At 37.3% G+C, this 21,751-nt stretch overlaps 1 protein-coding gene across 9 annotated transcripts in view; it reads right to left on the reverse strand.

The window, feature by feature from the left end:
* MAP3K4 (mitogen-activated protein kinase kinase kinase 4) overlaps positions 1–21,751 on the reverse strand; it is a 62,361-nt gene that overhangs the window by 15,096 nt on the left and 25,514 nt on the right. For 5 of the 9 annotated variants that reach the window (XR_014616000.1, XM_084201907.1, XM_084201903.1 and 2 more), the window contains 14 exons: positions 21,197–21,354; positions 20,771–20,887; positions 20,263–20,362; positions 20,093–20,176; positions 17,738–18,004; positions 15,739–15,888; positions 14,600–14,761; positions 12,078–12,211; positions 10,452–10,530; positions 8,423–8,501; positions 6,119–6,215; positions 5,149–5,265; positions 1,279–1,379; positions 122–202 (listed from right to left, as the gene is read on the reverse strand). Coding sequence is in view for 8 of the 9 variants with exons in the window: in XM_084201907.1 (XP_084058033.1) it covers positions 122–202; positions 1,279–1,379; positions 5,149–5,265; positions 6,119–6,215; positions 8,423–8,501; positions 10,452–10,530; positions 12,078–12,211; positions 14,600–14,761; positions 15,739–15,888; positions 17,738–18,004; positions 20,093–20,176; positions 20,263–20,362; positions 20,771–20,887; positions 21,197–21,354 (1,726 nt within the window). In the remaining variant the exon portion in view is untranslated. The remainder of the gene's footprint in view (positions 1–121; positions 203–1,278; positions 1,380–5,148; positions 5,266–6,118; positions 6,216–8,422; positions 8,502–10,451; positions 10,531–12,077; positions 12,212–14,599; positions 14,762–15,738; positions 15,889–17,737; positions 18,005–20,092; positions 20,177–20,262; positions 20,363–20,770; positions 20,888–21,196; positions 21,355–21,751) is intronic. The other 4 variants (XM_084201902.1, XM_084201904.1, XM_084201906.1 and 1 more) reach the window with 4 other exon arrangements.

The raw sequence follows: 21,751 nt of genomic DNA on the forward strand, positions 1-21,751 counted from the left end.
GTTTTTTTTTCTCCCTCCTATAAAGCTGTGAAAACCTCTTCACAATCCACAATAATATCCCACCTTTCAGTACAGCACTGCTCTAACAGACATTGCATTACAGTGATTCCTAAACATCTACCTTTGGTCTGGTTGATCAACGTTCTGAGCTCCCAACTCCGCCGGGATGAACCACTGGAATCTCCTTTTGGATACAATGGCTCTAGAGAAATAACAGTGTTGAGTACAAAAGTAGCTTCACCTCATATTAAAGATAATGCCACTATTTTCAGCAGAAGCTGAAAATTAGTCTACATATAGGACTAATAACCCTACATGAGTACCAACATATGCTCTTGAAATCAAAATTGACTTCTCTTCAGAAAACAAATTATAACATAGAATTTCATTTGTATAGAAACAGAGATCTCCTTCCACAACTTAGGGAAGCACTTCAAGCCAGGGCACTCAGAATCAAATATGCAACGTATCTGTAGGAAAACAATTTTCTAAGGTTCTTAGAATAAGATTTGTATTCATTCCAACTTAAGCCACCTTCCTTTTCATATATATACCAAAAAATGGAATAAACATGAGGCAGACAGTATTTTCAACACTTGCTTAAAAACTAACAAAGATGAAAAGTCTCCCACACCTTTTAATATAAATTTTTAAGGCATTGGTCTCTATGCAATCCAGTGTGGATGACCACAATTTCAACTCTATTTTGCTTCAGATTTTGTACTTCCTTTCAATTTGCACAATCAATCTTTCAATGTACTTGTTGCAATAAATACCACATATACAGGAGCTGGGGAAACCTGACAGAGAAGCCCTGATCAGGACATCAAGTCACACTCCTGCCCCTTCTTCCAGGATTCAAACAACAGCAAGTATTTGTAATACAAATACTGCAGGGATAAAGAACTGGACAGATAACACTTCACTGTCCTGATGGATCCAGTTCAGACCTCATTAACAGTGTTTTGAAATTTACTTCAAATGGGGCATATAATTTAGAAATAATATTACTAATTTCATTTGGAACACTGGAACTCAGGAAAGCATCAGGAAATCCCTTGAGATACAATTCAGAAACAATATGAATGGCAAGAGAATAATGAATATATCTTAGGACAAAAGGTCCATATCAGCCCACAAGTTAAAAATCTAAAATTTCTGAATGCGATGAGGCGAAAAAAATTTTTGGAAAGGGTAAGAGCTGGGAACATAGAGAAATATTTTAATGACATAAAGCATCTGCACATTCAGGTCACAATTTGTTACTGTGACAATCACCTTCTCGCTCTTCAGTGGGACTGGAGTGACGACTAAGGGATCTGAACTGCAACTCAGCTGCTATTGAAGCAAGTCGATCATTTTCAGGGACACTGGAACCCCTGTTAAAAGAGCCATCATACTCATTAACATGTCATTAGTGTTTATTTACTGCAATGCTAATTTAACTGCAGTTTTTAAGGGACAGAACCTCTGAAGCCTAGGATATGAACCATGAAAGCAACGTGAAAGGAAAACTGACGCAGAAAGGTAAACAGAAAAGCCTCTCTGTGCTTTTTCCCTCAAATGAAGACTTTTTAGATTATTTTAGTTATGCTGCTCTATGAAAAAGCCCTAAGCATCCAAAGCAAAAACTACTTCAAACTGTCTCTTGTCTATTGCAACAGAATCCATTTTCATGACTTGTAACCTACTACTAAGAACAGCTGCTGCAGGATGCAGCTTGTGCCAGGGTTGGATATACAATCAGAAGTGATTCAGCTGGGTGATAATGTGAGTCACATCATCAGATGAAATGTAGTAACTGATTCATATGTGCCTAGTGCTCTGCAAGTACAGTCATAGTCCACAGTCATTAAGTCAGAACCAGTATAAAGAAACATAAGCTGGCTGACAGGAAGGACACTGTTAAATGACAGCAGCCTGATCACTTAGAGGCCTCAGTTCTTCTGGACAGCACAGAGTGGAATCAGATGCCTCTGAGTTAAGAGCCAGATGAACAAGAAGGCTGAACAGAAAGGAAAACACTATTAGGAGAAACAAGACTTAAATTCTTAGGTCTTCAGCCATCTTCCTCCAGCCCCAGACAATTAGTTCACTCATTTTAGAGCTGTAAATTCTTTGCAGAAGTCTTTCTACCCTTTTGAAAAAGGTTCCCCTTCAATCTTTAAAGTTTGACGGGGAAGAATTGTGACTGATGTGTCCTTAAACAGAGTATGTTAGAGGTATGAGCTAAATGTTACTGAAAAGTGGCCAACATTGTTAAATCCTTCACTGAAAGCTAACAACTACAAACAGATTAAAAATACTTTGCATGACAAGGTCCACACACACACCTATGAGAGGACTACCAGTCCTACAGTTGTTTCCAAATTGTACCTGAGTATTATCTAAAAAAAGTTTAAAAAAAACCCCAAAAATAACAGAAAAACACTACAGCCTTGAGAACAGAAGTCAAAACCACAGACAACCTATTTCCATGCAAATGTTCTCCATACAATGTTTGCTTTGCACTTCCTTCTTCTGCCCAACCAGATTTTATAAGTTTAAGCAGGAACTGAAACTAAACTAGTGAAAATCCTCATTATTCTTCAGGAAGTTGAGGTTTTAATGAGCAAGAAGGGTAAGGTGGTTGTCAGCATATACAGCAATGATTCCTGATGCATGAAATGCTTAAAAACAAGCAAAGCTACATCATCTCTAAATGAGGCAGCAGCTGAAAAGCCCTAAGCACCACAGCTTCGAATGCAGGTGCCTAAACCCCATTTCAGGCCCATCTTAGGCACCCACACCTTTTATTCATCCAGAAAGTCTGTATGCATATTATTAGGCAACAAATTATAGTAAAAGAGAAGAATGCTAGATAATTTTTGGCTCCAGCGCTGGATAAATAACAAAATGACGAATAATAACCACAGTTAACTCAAAAATTGACCATCTATTACGATTATAAACATAAGCCTAGGATAAATGTATAAATACCAGAAAGCTCAAAGTAAAAAACCAGGTAATAGTGCTTTGAATTTTAATTTCTAGTTATACTATAGTGGGTTTTTCTTCTTTTGATTGTTGCTGTTAAAAAAAACTTCACTAGAACTATGGTGGCATTTGTGCACTATGCACTGCCTAGTACAACTGATTTACCAAGTTCCTACATTCAACTTTTCATAGGTATTTAATGCTTATAATCATGTCTTAAATGTCTAAAGAGTTTCTGGAAAGTGTCCAAAGCATCTGTCTTTGTGCTATTTCAGCACTGGACTCCATGCTTTGTGAAACCACAAAACATTTTGTTGATCCAAAAGATTCTATTTCTCTTTTGGAGCACAAATAATCTAAATTCGTAATTAAGACCATAATGCATCAAAGCTTGAAACTTTCTTTTAACTATACTAAAACAAAAATAAAATTGTAGAAGTATATTACATTGTAGTATTTTGCCTTCCTCCATAAACAGAACCCTGAAAAAAACCCCAGCAGCCTTCAGAATTCTTTCTGCTTTCATAATTTTTTTCTTCAAATGATGCCTAGCTCATATAAGGTATTAAATGCTACTTAAAAATCTAGACAGTGCATTAAAAAAAACGAGACTATGGGATATTTTATGAACAACCATCAGAAAAACGGATTCAGAAAAAAGCTGAAAACTCTAAGAAAAATACAAATCTTTGAAAAACACTAATTATGCATCCTACTGTCAGCTTATAAAGCTGCCAGAACCTCTTAGTGAAAATTTTCTAGCATGTTACTTACTTGAAAGGGCTATTCCAATGCTGCATACTACCTACTCTGTCTTTTTCATGATGGGGCTTAAGACATGACCATAAAGGATAAATAATGTCTATGTTTGAATGACAAAAATTTCAAGATGTATTTTCAACCAAAAAAAAGGTCTAGATTCATAAGCTATACATCTGGAGGCTACTGTAAAAGGTACAAGTCATGTCTTGCAATAAAAATTAAAAACTTGCATTTTGAATGAAATTAAAAGATTGCATATAAAAAATGGCAATTTACTTCCCTCTTAACAGCTTAATGCATGCTTGTGCCATGCATCTGATAACAAATCAAACTATGATGGTCTGCTGGCTCACAACCAAAAATTATTTATTACAAAACAATTCATAATCAAGCTATATCCAAGTTTGCTTTGGTCACCATCAATCTACTGTTCCCTTCACCACCTCTTTTCTACCAGCTTTGTGATGTAGTCAGATGTGTGTATCCATTCATATGAATTTCTATCCCAAAGAACTTTCAGTACTCTGCAGTAGAAATAAGAGTCCAAAAGGCTATTTTCAAACCCTAAGATAAGATCACACCACTGTGTTAAGAGCAGGCTTTTCACAGTCAAGGGTGCAGGGGAAAAAAATGGTAAAATAAAGTTGGGAGATATGTTAGTGGTCTGACTTGTAATATGAGAAGAAGAAATACCAACAGTCTGAAATTATAACAGCCAAATGAAATGTCAAAAAACAAGAAAGATACTAACATAGGTCTGTCAAAAAAATGTCACTTGTGATGATACAAAAACTGTTTCTGCTGCATATCCTGATACAAGAATAGCTTCTTTCACATTAAGTTTATTCTGCACCACCCTATGAAGCCAAAGGAGTAGCAAGAAATTATTTTTTAAAATCCTCACGTGTTTAATTTTGCATTTGCCACTATACAGTATTTCAAAATACTTTTATTTAAAATATGACGGACAACAACAATACCAAAACTGTTAGCTAACATGAAGAAAAAAAAAGAAAATCTTTGTCCTTAGTTGTATCTCGCAGTTATCTCAGTGGGAGTGATTCTATGATTCTAAGTGTTAGTTATCAGTACTAATTATTTACTAAAGTTATACCAATGAGCTGACTGGTGTATGTTCATTGCATGGACATTTGAATGAGCAAATCTGTAATCTACGTCAGAACTGCATGCTTTAACTACCACATGTTCAGGCTTTTTGAAGCTGAAAGTGGTCTCATCATTGATTTCTAAGACACATGACTTTGCTCAAGTGGAACATGAATGAAGGAGCCAGTGGAAGACACGATGGAGGGAAGAGCGCGGTGCAAATGATCTATTAGGATGTATGTGGGAACAGTTATGTGGGTGATGCAGGGAGGATGAGTCTGCTACGGCACGGAGCGCAGCTACCTGGTCTCATTTGCACTGCTGAGAGGTTTGGGCTGGGCTGAGTCGCCCCCGACAGGAGCGGGGCGACTCACGGCAACACTGCCATGGTTCCGCGCATCGCAAGGGACGCTCCGCGTGCTGTGGCAAGGAGAAAAACTTCAGGAAATGGAACAAAATATTGAAGTGTGTGTAATGATGCCTGATTTTAGAAGTTTTTCAATTACATAAAGATTTTTATGTGGAATAACTCTGGGTCTCAGAAGCTTTGTGGCTGCCAATGTATACAATAATAATAATCCTCAAAATAGAAATCTTCCTATCTTTAGAATACTATTAGTTTCTGCCAAAGCTAAGTGGCTTCTGAAAAAAAAGTCAATTGTATAGTTTCTCACTGTCATCATATTCTTGGAAAATAGGGCTCTCTGTGTAAAATTATGCATGGTGATGTTTATTTCGAATTTTTTTTAAACTATTTTTGTAATAATTCTTATGTCAACTCTTTCAAAGGCAGGAGAAAAGATCCACTGTTTTAAGCTTATTCGCAGTAGGTTGGTAATGATGCAGAAATGCCACCATATCTCAGAATGCTGCATTTTTAAGTTCCATGTATGTAAATTCCAGAAAGCACTGCCACAGGAACTTGAGCAGGCATCCAAAGTGTGGAAGGAAATAAAAGTCTTGGTAATGAGCAGTTTTCACTGAATTAAAAGCTTTTTACGTTGAAACACTGGTTTCAGGGAAGATAAAGGGGATAAGAATGACTTCAAAGTGAGAACCCACACACCAACAGAGAGGGGGGGATGGCCAAGCAGCAAGAAAAGGAAACTTTTATTGTCCATAAAAGCACATCAATAAATTCTGGATCGCATACATGCTAATTTTTTCTATCTGCTTTGCCCTCAAAGGGAAAGAAAAGGTATTCCACTTACTGACATTCAACATAGCCAAGAGAGGATAAAACAGTTTAAAATGCTGTACTAATGCTTAATACCTGAAGCCTTCAGGCGTGGGGATGATGAGATGAGGATTTGGTGGATCACTATGGCACCGAGGCACTTTTACAGGACGGGGACTGTTTCGATGAACAGCTGCAAACATAAAAACAGATCACATTTACTCAGATGTCAGAAAAACTCTCTTAAGGGCCATTTCAAGACATAAAATTAAAACAAATTCCTATTTACAGAGTTAAGTGTGAGCTGGCATGTATTTTCTTATCCTTTAATAAAAATACATATTATTCCAACTTTGAATAAATCAATTGTGTGTATTAATATTTTTCATATTTTTGTATTACTTAACTCATCCATAAAATAATGAAAATTCTCCAGAGAGCCAAAGACTAGCAATTAGAAAATGTGTACATACTTCATAAAAACTTCATTACTTCTACTTCACAAATTAATTTTATTGCAAAATAAATATTAACCAAATAATAATTAGCAGAGAGTAATATTATGTTCCTTTCCATACGAATTAAGCTCTCTCAGACAATAATAGAAAGCAAATTAAGCTGTGGAAAAAACCCACATATGACAGTTTTACCCAAACTAATGCCACCCATGACAGTCTGCCCCAAAGAAGTGGTAAAAATGGGCAGGACAAAACCCAAATGGGCAGTCACTATCTTTATGCCTAACTAATTCAGTGCCTCCAAGAGTAGTCTTCACCATCTGCCCCCAACTCCTCCTTAAATACTAAGAAAAAATACTGTGGCAGTTACATCTTCAAGACAGCTGGTTGCCCACCAAACCATGAGTCAGTACTTTCTGCCAGGCTACGTTCCTCTCAGGGAGCTAAGTTTACGCCTTTTTTGCACTACTAGGGCAAGCAAAAGATGGCAGGGCCAGATGTTGGTTGTCCTGCTGTAATTGGCAAATACACTAGCAGGAGACCCAGAAGGCAGCCCCTACCCCACCCAGATAGACATCAGCTGTTTCACAAAGCAAAAAGACAGGAAAAAACAGCAGGAGATACACAGCTACATGTTGAGAGGCAGCAGCGTGAACACAACTGGATTCTCAGCTTTGGGAAAAGGCGTAAAGATCACAGTGGGTTTAAGTCCTTCAAAGTGGTATGCAAATGTAACTAGGAAGCTTTCTTTTTCTTCTGATCAGGAGACAGGAATGGGATCTGCAACATCTGCAGCCACGATACAGTTTAAGTTAAATTTCACATGTATGTAAATTTCACAAAATTTCAGACTGCTGTTGAAGTCTGCACCACTTATCTGTGTCACCTTCTCCCCATGCCTCTGACACAAAAGCTGTGGAGCAATTTAGTTTGTGTGATCTGCAGTGTCTGCAATAACATTTATAAGAGTTTCAATAATTTGGCATTATCATGCTGGTGATTCACCTAAAACAGGTCTCCCTCTCAACAGCAGTACTGAAAGTGAAAGTACAGGTTTTAAATCACTGTACAGAATTTAGCTGAATTTGATTTTGACTATGTTTCTTTGACTGACTTTCACTGCAAAAGGTTTGTCAGCTATAAGACTTTCTCATCAAAATTATATCAAAACAAGCTTTCCTGAAAAACTGGAAAACCCCCTCTGCTGGGGGCAGATTACCCTCCCCTCATGTCTTCTATCATCAAGCCCACCCAAGATGTGGGCACCAGGTGAAAGATAAAAAAGATGACAAAGTATTTTGAAAAGTAAACGGATCAATGGAGTTGAGAGGAGGAAGACAGAAACAGTGCTGAGAAAGAAAGGAGTAAAAGGCACACACAGCAGGCAAAACATTATTTTCTCAAGATGCATCATCAAATATGTTGATTTCACTCTAATGATATTGACATTTATATCTATAAAAATGTATTTTACATTATGCCATATTTTATAGCAGAGAACTGTTTTGCACAGCTCCCATGTATAACACATGTATACTTGATAATATAAATCCATTAGAAGCAAAAACATCTGCAGTGCCAAAGTATAAATAACTGCAGCACCACAATGAAAGTGGAGGGAGGGAGCCGCAACTGCCTTCTTTAAGTGAAAATCACTTCTTTACCCAAGCTTTAAACAACATGGCCCTTTCCTACAAGATTTGCAGGACTTCACAGGAAGAATAAAATGAGATCAAATAAATTTGTAAAGCTTTGAAATTTCTTGGGTAAAACTACCACATATTTACACTTTATCAGGGAATAATGGTTTCACATCAACAATCACAAATAGATTGAAAATACTTTTATTGGTACTTCTCGCATTTTAAAAGCACTTTACAATCAAAATTCTGTAACAGCAGCAGCAAAGCTCCACAACAAATGCCAGTAACTTCTGCCTTACCAAGGTACAAACCTGTAACAGGACTGTGAGGTTTTCCAATAACATGGCCAATGCACTCATTCATCAGAGCTTGTAAACTCTAGGAAAGACAAACATGAAAAGTTGTGGTGTTTTGTTACAAGAAGGTTGATGGCCATATGACAAAGCTTACAGTAACAAAATTACATTGTTCAAGCGTGTATGCAATCTGTCAGATAAGCACCCCTATATTCTACCTATTCTATTAAACTTCTGGATCCACATGAGCATTTTGACTTAAGTGAATTTTTTAAAGCTAGAAGTCTTAGCTTTGTCTTGCCTTTTGCCCTTGTCAAAATTACATAACTGTAAGAACTGAACACTGGCATATCATTAAAGAATATTTTGAAATACAAAGGTATTGGAACTTAATGTTCATTGTTAATATAATTAAAATCACATTTCCTGAAAAAAGCGGTAACAATCTTTTCTGCTCTCCCCCTCCACATCCCAAGAAGAAACCTAAAAAAATTGAGTGAGAATATTATGGCTTGAATCTCAAGATGAAGTTTTGTTAAAACAAAAAATATTAAGCCCTGCATATTAAAAGAAATGCACTTTCCTTCTCTATCCATGAAGCTATCAAAACTGTCATGAAAGGGATTTTAAAAGTTGAAGTCACTGAACTGGGCCTCAGACAATCTGAGACAAATTATTAGGTGTATTATTCAATGGGTATATAATCTTGGACAAGTTGTTAAACCTTCCTGTGATTCATTTTACTTGTCAGAACACCAGGAATATACTGCATCTTTACAAAGTAGTAAAATTATGTTTGTTGGTAAAGCTGCTGTGAAGGTCTCTTCTATTTGCCAGTTCACTCAGTGTAGCCAAATTCTTTTCCAGAAATTCAAAAACTTAATGAAGACCAGGAACTTCAAGGACTAAGAAAAAATATAATTATAAAACTAAAGAAGCATTGAGCTTCAGACTGGCATATTTTACCAACACAGACTGAGCTAGAATTTCATTTTGAAATGTAGAGCTCTAAATACAGACCATCATTCTTCCATGATATGATGTAATATCAGAGATTAGGATTGACATTGCCATTTCTAGGAAAAATACTGTAACCAGTGTTATATAGATTAATCAAAGTGGCTTCAAGTGATGATCTCCAAAACTGAAATCCAGTTTAAGAAAGAAAAAAAAGTTCAAAAATGCAGTTAAGATTTTGGGCTCCCCCCTTTTTTTCCCCCTTACTTGCTCGAAGTCTGCTTCAGAAACTGTGTCAAAGCAGAAAAATTTAAGGGGCTACTTCCTAAAGCTAAAGTATCAGTGTATTCCAAGTAACAGCTTAACTCTGTCATTAAGGCAGACAACCCTTTCCCAGCAACACAAAAACTTATTAGAGAGCTCCTGATAAAAATACATGTGGAAAAAAGTCTAAACCATGTACTTTCTGGATTATGCAAGATTAATGTGGTTGGCATTTCATAACACATCTTGAAATAAGTAAAAATCAAGAGGTGCTAACACTCACATTCTGCTATTTTGTGGCAACTGTGCTTTCACTTCTCTGTACTATTGTACCAAGATGAGAAATAAATTATCAGAACAGGAAAAGGAGGAAAGCAGAGTGGACAAAAAAGCCAGCTCTAGTCTACTGGTTTTTTTTCAAAATAAAAACAAAAGAAAGATGTTCTAAAGTCTGTTTCATGTTGGCACTACTTGAAAATTAAAAAATCTTTAAATGACAGGGATTTTGTATTCATATCCATAGATGAACTTTGAGTGTTAGTTAAGCCTCAGAAACTTAAATTTAGAATTTGATTATCACAACTATAAATCTCTGTAGAAAGCTGCTGTGAACTATTCAAGACCCAAGATAAGGTGGCCTCCCAAGACAGTACTAGCAACTTGTCAGCAAACTGAAACCATTACTGGTAATGGTCACAAATCTACTCTTTTCAGAATCTAACAAACAGGAGAGATAGCAGCATCACTTCACTATTGATCACTTCACTGATAGCATTTACAAATAAACACCAGTGGAAAATCTTATCCATACCAAGAAGTCATCTTCTGGGAGAGCTGAAATAAATGCTGGCTCAATGGCTTGAAGAAAATCAAAACCTTGAGTTGCCCATCTATGTAAAAGAAAAGAAAAAGAAAATGCAACAGTCTTTGGCTAAAGCCATCATTAAGAGTTTCAACTACATCCAAGAACAGTAAATAACAGTTAATTATTTTTCCTCTGCAAAATATGATGAAATTCTCATTAAAAAAACAGACTAATACATAAAATGTAAAAATGTTACCTTTAATCCAGTTGTATTCGGACAAAGACTGATTTTAGCAAGGACCCTCCCAAATAAGGTGAGCAGGCCATGCTATGTATCTACACCCATAACATGCTATCGTCCAAACAGTATCATCAACTCAAGCATCATTTGTTTCAGAGCGACAAGCCAAACCACTGCAATCCCTGCCAGAAGTCTCCTTTCTGATACAAGACTGAAAGGATACTAAAGATTTCCTGACTATCTGATTAGTAATGACTGGGCATCAGTGGTTTCATGGCCTAGAGTGGCAAAGTAAAGTAAGCAACTTGGCAGGACCGAGTTGTGTCCTCAGCCACCTGCTGTCCCCCACTGCCTCCCTCTTTGACCTACTTGAACTAGCAGCTGCAACAAAACACAAATAGAATCACAGGATATCCTGAGTTGGAAGAGGCACACACAGATCATCAGAATTGAACTTCTGACTCCACAAAGGGCAACACAGAATTTAAGAGCACAGTCCAAATGGTTCTTAAACACCAGCAGGCATGGGGCCACGACCATTTCTCTGGTGAAGAACTTTTTCCTAATACCAATCTGGAACTCCCCAACTGCAGGTTTTAAGCCATTTTTAAGCTATTTTCTCTTGTACAGTCACCAGAGAGAAGACATAAAGAAGTTGCAGATAGCAACTCCTTTTCCTCTTCCCTTAGCTGAGCAAACCTAGCATCCTTAATTACTCCTCATTACATCTTGTCCTTTAGTCCTTTCACCGTCTTCATTGCCCTTCCTGCTGCAATATTTTTAAGTCATTCTTAGATCATGGAGCCCAAAAGTGCACAGAGTACTCAAGGTGAGGCTGCACCAATGCTAAACACAGTGGTACAATCACTCCATCCAGCTGATTCGATCTGTTGTGCCTACGGCACCCCAGGATATAGCTGGCCCCTTTCACCACCAGGGCACATCGCTGACTCAATGTTTACAATCAACAAGAACCTCAAGGTCCCTTTCTGAATGGCTGCACTCCAATCTCTTGGCCTCTGATCTATATGGATACCCAGAGTTACAGCACCCCAGGTGCAAAATCTGGCACTTGCCCTTGTTAATTTTCATAAGGTTGGTTATTGTCCAGCCCTCATAATCTATCAAGTCCTCTCTGTACAATCTCTGTGCCCTTGAGGGAATTAATGTCTTCTCCTAATTTACTATGGCAAACTTATTTAGTATGTACACAACTCCTGTATCCAGGTCACTGATAAAAACACTGAAAAAAACTGGCCCTAAAATTGAGCCCTGAGGAACACTCTAGTGACTGGCTGCCAGCCAGACATCACTACATTTAATCCAATTTTTTGAGCCCAACCCTTCAGCTCTACTAAAAACTACCATGGCAGTAACAAGTTGGCCGTTACCTGGGTCGAGTGCCTCTGCCACTCTCACATTTTGTTAGCACATAATTCATCCATTTTCTGGCAAAGTTGATATATTTGTCTCCAATTTTCTGCCTGAATTCTCCAGACATCAGACGAACAACTTCTTTATGGTACTGTAAGAAACTAAAGATTACTTTTCACATATTAATAAGAAGAACAACATCCACTGGAGTATTTTCAAGCTAACAAAATTCTACAGTATGGTAACAATCACATCCTATTCTTAGACAAAAGTATTTTATGCACACAGTTGCCTACTTATAGGCAAAAAATTAATCAAGAAAAGGCTGATACAAAATATAATACAGTGAGAGGCAGTACTGAGCCACACTGCATTCTTCTGTGCGCATCAGGCACATGCTGATGTTTAACAGTGTACACATCATCGAAGAAACATCCTACATTAACACTTGGTTCTGTAACCAGAGATTGAACTGCAAAGTAGTGTTTATTTTTAGTTATATTGCAGTAACATTAAGGGATAAAAAAGTTATCTATGTGCACTTAAAAATCAAACAAATACCAGCTATTTCTTATAAGACTATCCTAGAAGTACATTAGGATATGACACAATCTTTAAAAAATTTTACAAAGCCCAGACGAATCAAATAGCAAAACATCTGAGCACATCATTTTGAATGCCTGCACTATAATGCAAGCATTCAAAAGCTTGTACTGCATCAAAGAACCACCACAAACTCTGAAGAAATGTCGCATGTTACAGTATTATGCTATTCTAGGCTGAAAAACAGTGAAAAGGTAAGTTAAACCACAGGGTGGTGGAGTGACCATCCTTGGAAGTATTATAAAAATGAGTAAATATGGCCCTTTGTGATATGGTTTAGTGAGCATAGTGGCACTCAGCTGAAGGTTGGACTTGATCTTGGAGGTCTTTTCCAACCTTAATGATTCTGATATCATCTAAAATGCTGCCAAGCAGCAGAGCTTACAAAACTATGCCTGAAATCATCAAGTTCTTCGAAGCTTTTCATATTTCCAGGCATTGCTAATTTAACAGATTTATCAGATACATACGTTGCTTTACAATTATTCTCAAGTAAAATTTCTGAGGCAACACTTTTTATGATATCCTGCTAAAACTGGGAAGTTGCAGTTCACTAGAAATTACCAAATGTGAGGCCCATACACATGAAGGACTGCAATGAGGATCCCGAAAACAACAGACCTGTCAGTCAGAAGGTTATAGATCATCTAGTACAGACAACCAGGAGATTAGGACCAGCCAGCACAGGTTTGTGAAAAGCAGGTCCTACTTGACTGACCTGATCACATTCTATGAGAAGGTGAGCCACTTAGTGGATCTGGGAAAGGTTGTGGATGTCATCTACCTATATTTTAGTAAAGCTTTTGGCATTGTTTTCCACAGCTTTCTTCTGCAGGAGCTGGCTGCTCATGGTCTGGACAGAGGTTCACCTTTTGCTGTGTAAAAATCTGGCAGGCTGGCCAGGCCTAAGGAGTGGTGCTACACCCTGTTGGCAGCCAGTCACTACTGTGGCTCCTCAGGACTCAGTTTTAGGGCCAGTCCAGACCAATGATCTGGATCAGGGGATCAAGGGCACCCTCAGTCAATTCAGAGGTGACACCAAGTTGAGTGGGAGTGTTGATCTGCTGGAAGGCAGGAAGGCCCTGCAGAGGAACCTGGACAGGCTGGACTGCTGGACCAAAGCCAACGGGGTGAGGTTCAACATGGCCAAATGGCAGGTCCTGCACTTGGGCCACAACAATCCCATGTAGCACTCTGGGGAAAGAGTGACTGTAAATCTGCCTGGGGTAAAAAGACTTGAGGGTGCTGGCTGACAACTGGCTGGACATGTTCCAGTGTGTGCCCAGGGGGCCAAGAAGGCCAATGGCGCCCTGGCCTGTATCAGCAATAGTGGACTGGGGCAGTAATGGTACTGGGCACTGAAGAGGTTGCACCTCAAATACTGAGTTGGGCCCCTCACTACAAGAAAGACATTGAGGCGTTGGAGCAAATCCAGGGAAGCATAACAAACTTGTGAGGAGCAGCTCAGGGAGCTGCGGTTGTTTTAGCCTGGAGAAAAGGAGGCTCAGGTGCAACCTTATTATTTTCCACAACAACCTGAAAGGAGGCTATAGTGAGGTGGGTGTCAGTCTCTTCTCCCAAGTAAAAAGTGTTAGGACAAAAAAATAGCCTTAAATTGAGCCAGGTAAAGTTTAGGGAGGTTTAGATTGGATATTGGGAACAATTTCTTCACTGGTAGAGTGGTCAGGCATTAGAACAGGCCACAAAAGTGGTTGAGTTCCCATCCCTGGAGTTATTTAAAAGATGTGTAGATGTAGACATGGTTCAGTAGTGGACTTGGTGGGGGTGAGTTAACAGTTGGAATTGATTATGCTAAAGGTCTTTTCCAACCTAAATAATTCAATAGTTCCATAAATTCTTTTCTTTCCACAGTTACTAATTACCTTCTTTGCATCAACGGAAAACGAGAAATTTCAATTGGTTTTTGTTTCCTTACCTCAAACCCAAAATTATAACCCTGAATCATGGCTTCCCGGTAGTATTGCTGCAAAGTGGCAGATTCAGACTCATCAACTTCAGCATCAAACTCCGATGTGAACATGTGATCAACTCTATCAATGGCACTGCTTATCTTATTGCATAGCTGTAATGCATCATTCTGAGTAACAACAAAAAGGGATGGGGGGGCAGCAAAATATTACTTAGTCTTGTCAATCATAGAATATAAGGAAAACATGACTCTAACAATAACATTATTTTAAATGAAAAGGTACTAAAATGCCACAAAAATTCATTCTGTCTTGAAAAAACAAACACTTTCCAGCAGTTGCATGAAGCAAGTCCTGTAATTAACTCAAGTATTATAACAGAGTTCGCTTGCATGTGATTAACTTTAAAAACAAAGACAGCAAAAAGTGAGCAGGGAACCAACAAAAAAACCACAAAACAAACAAAAGCATCCAACCAAAACCAGACAGAAAATAAAGGAGAAAATGAGTTCGACTATCTATAGCATGATCAAGCCTTTCGTTCTATTTTCACCTTTGTATCTAGACACAGCCTCTACTGAATGCAGGGACTTGATACTGTCACTTAGAGCCCAACAAACAAACAAACAAACCAACCAAACCCATAAAAGAAAACACTCATCAAACAAAAAGCAAAACAAGCAAACAAAAAACCACACCACACCCACAAAGCAAGCAAAGAAAGATGCAAAAACCCACACAAAATCCAAGAGAAAACAGAGACCACCCATTTTTGCATTTTCAAATATAGGAAGAAAAGCTGGCTGGTGCAGATCATTGATTTTGACAGAACTTGGTTTTAGAAAATCATACACTTTTTTTCAATTCAATATTGCTGCCACTCTGTTGCTATGGTATTTCATCTGCATTATGGACATGTTTCCCATTTACCCAATGCAGAAATCATCAATATTGCTCAAAAACACACTCACAAGTCATGTGCAAAACCAGAGTGGAAATTGTACTGAAAGCAAAGTCCATGGACTACCACATAACTTAGAATTGCAAAATATTCCATGAGCCTTGCAATCAAATCTTCTTCCACTTTTTTACTTATCAGTGAGCAAAGCACCATCAGTTTTGACAAATAATCTCCAAACCTGCTTACCTTTAGCTGCTGTAGAGCTTTGGCAATGATTGGTTGGCTGGATGTCTGTTCCTGGTGCAGAGATATGAGCCCTTCAATAGACTGCTGGAAAGCTTTCCTCTGACTCACAAGGTGGGCAGACTGAATGACTACAAGGAGGAGGTTATCAACCTAGAATACAAGACACCACTACTTCTTATAAAGAAAATCCTCTCTGTAAAAATATATCAAATATCACCAGTCTCCAGTCAGTTATTCTTTAAATTCTAATATATGAAAGACCTCTAGCCACTATTCATTAAAATCTAAATTCACATAAAAAGCTTGGTGGTGGCAACTAAAACTATCATCTAGTGGGCAAAGTTCCATTAGGATAAATGCCATAGCAAGTTTTCATGGGGAATATGGTCCTGTTCACTTCAGGAAAATATGGGAAACACTGCATTAAATTATCTTCAGATTAGCTACACACACCAAAAAAAAAAAAAATAAGGCAGCAACATCTAAGCAAAAATAATTATATTTTCTTAAAGCAGATGGAAACAACCATCATATAAACAAAGAGGTTTTATCCAAGAAACCCAGCATACTTCAGGACAAAAGCCCACTATTGAATAGGGAAAGACAAAGATTTAACATGCAGTATTTGCTCAAAATTTGAAAATTATCAATACATTATATGTTTTGGAAATCGCAGCCCTGATATTGCACAAATCTATAATAGCATACAGTCACAGACAGTGCTGCCATACTAAGCTCTGCTGATTTCAAACTACAGACAATGCACCTGCCACAAGTTACTCACAAAACACGACCTACTTCATCCTGATTTTCAATATCTCCTCCCCAAAGAATAATTTCATGCTCAAAATTCTTTAAGTGTTGATAAAAATTCTTTCATTTGATGAGCACTTAACTAGCACCTTACATTTTCTCTAGTTTGCAATCAAAATGCATTTTTTTAAGACAGAATCTTCCTGAAGGACTTTTTATTTCCTAATCTTTCAATCCTGGATTTGAAAAAGCTTAGTAAGTGTTACAGACACACACACAATGTTTAATGTACACTTACATATGGAAGATACCATTTGCAAACCAATTTTCATCTATTGCTATTTTAATTTTCTTAAGTAAATAATAACTTTGATGGAAGTTTGAAGAACTTCTAAGCACTTAATCAAAGGCTGTTTTTTTATTGTTCAGTTGGAACAACAGGCAAACAAGAAAAAATACGTCTGCATGTTAAAAGCAGCAGTATGTAGAGGAATAATTTTTTCAACTGCCTGTAATTGCCTGAACCCTCTGAATGCCCAAGGTCAGGCACAGTGACATGGAAAGTCACTCCCTTCTTGGACAGAAAGGCCCATTTATGGTAGGGATCCAAGAGACTGCATGACATACCAAAAGGAAAATTCATATAGCTTAACATTAAGGACATGAGAACACAAGGGGATGGGAGCTGGCTCAGCTGTCAGAGCGCAGCAGAACTGCTGGCAGGGAAACCCTGCTGGCTTGGGAAGAAGGAAAGTATGACTGGAAACATTTCTTCCTGCAGAACTGTTGAACATCCAGTAACTTCCAGAGAAATTTAACATTAAATGTCACAATTCATCCAAGATCAAGAGCAAATGGTTTCATGCCTCAGTGTGTGGAAAGCACAGAACCATCACATGTTCTCAGAGACTGATGATTTCTTAATGTTCTGTTTTCAAGTCTTATCCGCACTTCTGAACACCTAACTAGACATTAAAAGTACCTCTATTTTTTTTTTAATACTATTATACAAGTACAACTCTGAAAAAGGCACATTTGTAGAGGCCGATCCTGCCAGGAAATGCTACAATCCATTTAATATTTGCATTTAACACAACGAAGAATCAAACTCATTCCTGAATTTAACCTTTTATTACCTATAAAAGGACACTCATGCTTCACTTGAATCACTCCAGCGAACCTGACAGAATAAGCATTCATAGAGGTGCAGGGGAAACAAGGAGTGGGGGAGTGGGACCACACCCACCTGCATGGTGCGCAGCGTATCAACCGTTTCTACCTGCGGCACTACTTTGACCGGCTGACCCTCCCACGCGCTCCAGCTGCCATCTAATTCATGGTCTTTGTCACTGTGCTTGGTCATCAGCAAGTAGGCCTCGTATGTAAGCTCATCTGAATCCTTGGAGCAATCCTTCCCAGCAGCTGCATTGAGGAGCTGCAGAATCACAGCCTTTTCCCCTGCAATACTGCCTGGTACAAATACTTGTAAAGTCTCCAGTCCGGGAATTTGTACCTGCAGATAAGAAATACACTGAATGAGTGAATCTCATTGTCTTTATAGCAAATAAAAATATAAAATAGGTACTATCATTTAAGCAACAGGAAGAATCTCCATCATAAAAGGCTGTACAATATACATACTAAAATGATACCTTCAGCTATTTTTGCATTGAAAGTCAAAATACATTATAAATTATTTCTTTTGAAATCCACTGGATCACCATTTTCAGTAATTTCTTTCTGTGTATTTCAAGTTAATCCTTCGACACATTCTCCTAAATTAATTTTGTTACAAAAGAAGTCCAGTTTCACATATATACTATATATGTATGCAAGTACACACATGCATACATATATATTATGTATAAAATACATATGTAGAGTATAAAATATATATATATACACACATTTTAAAAAGTAAATTAGTCAAAGAGTGGAGTATTAAAAGAAAATTCATACATTTCTCAGTGACTACAAAACACAATGAGTAAAAAAAATCTATTTAAAAAGGTATCAATTATTCTTCTACTTTCATAAAAGCCAGAATAAGTCCAGTTAGAGCATTCTCTTTTAATAAAATACTACGGCTACTGCTTAAAAACTACTTCCAATTATATCTGTCACATTGATAGGAATACTTCAAGCAAGTCAGGCATCAGAAGCAGACTGTAAAATAGACAGTATCTTGACTTGACATGAGGAAAGTGACTCACGGTGGAGTTAAATTCTCTCTTTTCAGAGTGTGATATTATCAAGCTAAAACAAAACACTGCACTCAGCCCTTCTACCACTAGGCAGGCATATTTTATAACTAAAGGGACTATAACCTGGTTGTTACTAAAAGCTAAATTAGATTCCCAAAACTAATGAGCATCTGCCTGTAAAGGCTGTTAAAAATTTAAGCTCCCTACATGATATTAGAGGGCCAATATATAAAGAGTTCATTATCAAAATGTGTGTCATTTAACCCATGTCTAACAGATATGTCAAACTCAAGACACAATTTTTTCTTCCAGAAATGTACGTAAGCAAAAGATACAATCTTTCAAAGGTCTACTAAAACTAATATGGTGTGTTGAAGCAGCCAAGACTACATACTTGAGGGACAATATTTTTTAAAATAAACATATACTGATTTCCCTGGCTATTTTCCAACTCAATTCACAGACCAGGGCCCTGCTGAGCCAGTTGTTTTATCCACGTATTTACAATCCTTTATGAACTTCACTCCTATGAATTTGTTTGTGTCCCCTTAAATGAATTTCTGTATTTAGCAAATATTTAGATAAATCTAACATGAATTATGTCATTTAAAAGTTAGTGCATTATATCCCAGCTGTGAAATAGATTCATTATTATTAATATATTTTACTATATTAAAATTATTAATTAATAATTAAATGCATGGAAGGACAAAATAGAACAGCAAATCCAAATACGTAAATAGAACAGCAAATCCAAATACATTTGAACTATTAAAGCAAACAACTACAAAAAAGACTTGTTGACCTAGGAATTTTTAAGGAATTTTGCAAAACCACAAATGTGGGACTTTACATTGCAGTAAACACAGATCAGCAAGAGCTTAACTTACTTGTGCTGTATAACAGTTTTCTAGCAACAGTTACTCTGTAACAGAATACAGTCCCTGCATTTCTCATGTCCTTAGTACTCTCTAAGAAGCTCGATAAAGCAGACCTTCACTATAATACTGTTGCTTAATAAAAGCAGAACATAGATCTAGAGTCTGAGATTATCCACTCAAACATGCGTCCATTCACCTTATAGATTTGCAAGCATTTGTTTCATAGCACTCACTACTAAGCATTATTAAACAGAAAGGTTCTTCTTGGGTCATGAAGAGAATCTTTGGAAAAAAAGGAATTAAGGCACTGATTTCCCAAAACATAGACTAGCATTCTCACTCATACAAGCACAAGTACAGAATCTGACTACCACAATTCAATATTAAATACACAACACTTTAAATGCTGAAACATAGATGTCCCCTTAAAACTAGAGCATGCCAATATTTGACATTTTGCTTAGCATACTCAGTTCACTTTCATGCCTCTAAACTTTATTACCTATGTGAATTTACCTTCACATACTCTTTTGTTTTCAGAGCATTCAGAAGATCTCGCACAGGGGCTGACAATGCAAATTCTGCTGCTATTTCAAGGTCCTACAAATAATGACAAAACAAAGGAATATGCTTTCAGACTAAATTTCTTAAATGCATATAAATAAGAGGAGACTCTGTTAACTTACTTTCCTCAGCATTTTAGCAAAACCAAGAGCTTTGGAGGCCCTTTCTCTAGCTTCGTGGAACAGCTCTTTCAGTGCTCTGCTGGTCTCTATAACAGACCTCCTGAAACATTGGTAGAAATGAAATGACAATGTTTTAATAAATCATATTACACTTAGCCATTAGAAAATAATTATTTACATATATGTTAGTAAGAAGAACATAAACAAGCTGACAAATAAATTGAACTCGTGTAGGCACATTTTTGGTAAGAATATAAAAATCTAATTCAAATATCATTACATAAAAATCTCTCATAGCCTGAGCTAAAGAGAAGGTTACTAAGCTTCAAAAAAAACCAAAATGATGATTCACTACTAGTGCACACAGAATTACAGTGATACAGTCTATGGAGCCTTGGATTTACCAAGTTTGCTTTCTAAGGAATAAAATACATTATGCACCATCTGTGTCAGAGGTAGAGAAATATATATAAGTATTTTGTTATTATTAAGTAAAAAGGTTTAATACCTGATTTCATCTGATGCAGTACTATCATCGGCACTGGCCCAAAATTCATCGCAACTGTCTTGTAGTCCAGAATCTAAAAATATTCCTGTAGACTTCAGCAGCATTCCTGCAATATCACTGTAGCAACAGAAATGGTGGAACTTCAGAGTCTTATTGAGGTAGCATGGCATCTTATGCTTCTTCCTTCTTAGTGCAAGAGAGCTGTTTCCAAGTCCATGTACAGAAACAAGCAGCACCTTGGGGCCCACAGATGCCACCTGCACCTACTGCATCCTACACATACAGCCACTGCAATAATCCATACATTCACAAAGACTAAGAGCGGCTTAATGACATCTCAGGAAGTCCCATCTGGGAACCCCAAACAACTGCTGACTCCTCTGGTATAAAACAACACCATAAGCAGAGGAATTAAATAAAACCTACCAAAATAGCTTTCCAGCTTGAGCTTCACCTCCTCTTATATAAGGAGTTATTTCTTTGGTGAAATTCCATTCTTCCTCTAACAGATTTTTTAAACTATGAGATGCTTGAGGTAACTGCTGCAGCATTTGGATCCAGCTTCGCATATAATCAAAGTAAACCTGAACAAGGACACAGATCATTTAAACAGAAATTGTTACACAAGTGTTAAGGACTAGACCTTCTCAAATCAATAGACAAACTCAGTATTATACAATTTTTAGAAGGTATTTCTACAGTAATTTTCATTTGCTCCAACTGAAAATGAGCTCCGTGTTTTCACACAAAAGGTGCAATTCATGGCTCAGCAAGTATTAAGTTCTATATCTCCACAATACCTTCCTTGCTGTGCTGCTATTTACCATTGTATTAGTGAATACACAGAGTAGCCAGAGTACCCACAGTAGCCAGAGTTTTTAAAGCCTGAACTGCTGAAAAACAGTCTCTAAACCTTTTGTTAACTGGATTATGTCAAAAGGTTTTATCTGAACATATTCTCCTGGATATGGACAAGTGCTG

The sequence above is a fragment of the Fringilla coelebs genome, assembly GCF_963513975.1.
Source record: "Fringilla coelebs genome assembly, chromosome: 3".
NCBI lineage: Eukaryota > Metazoa > Chordata > Aves > Passeriformes > Fringillidae > Fringilla > Fringilla coelebs.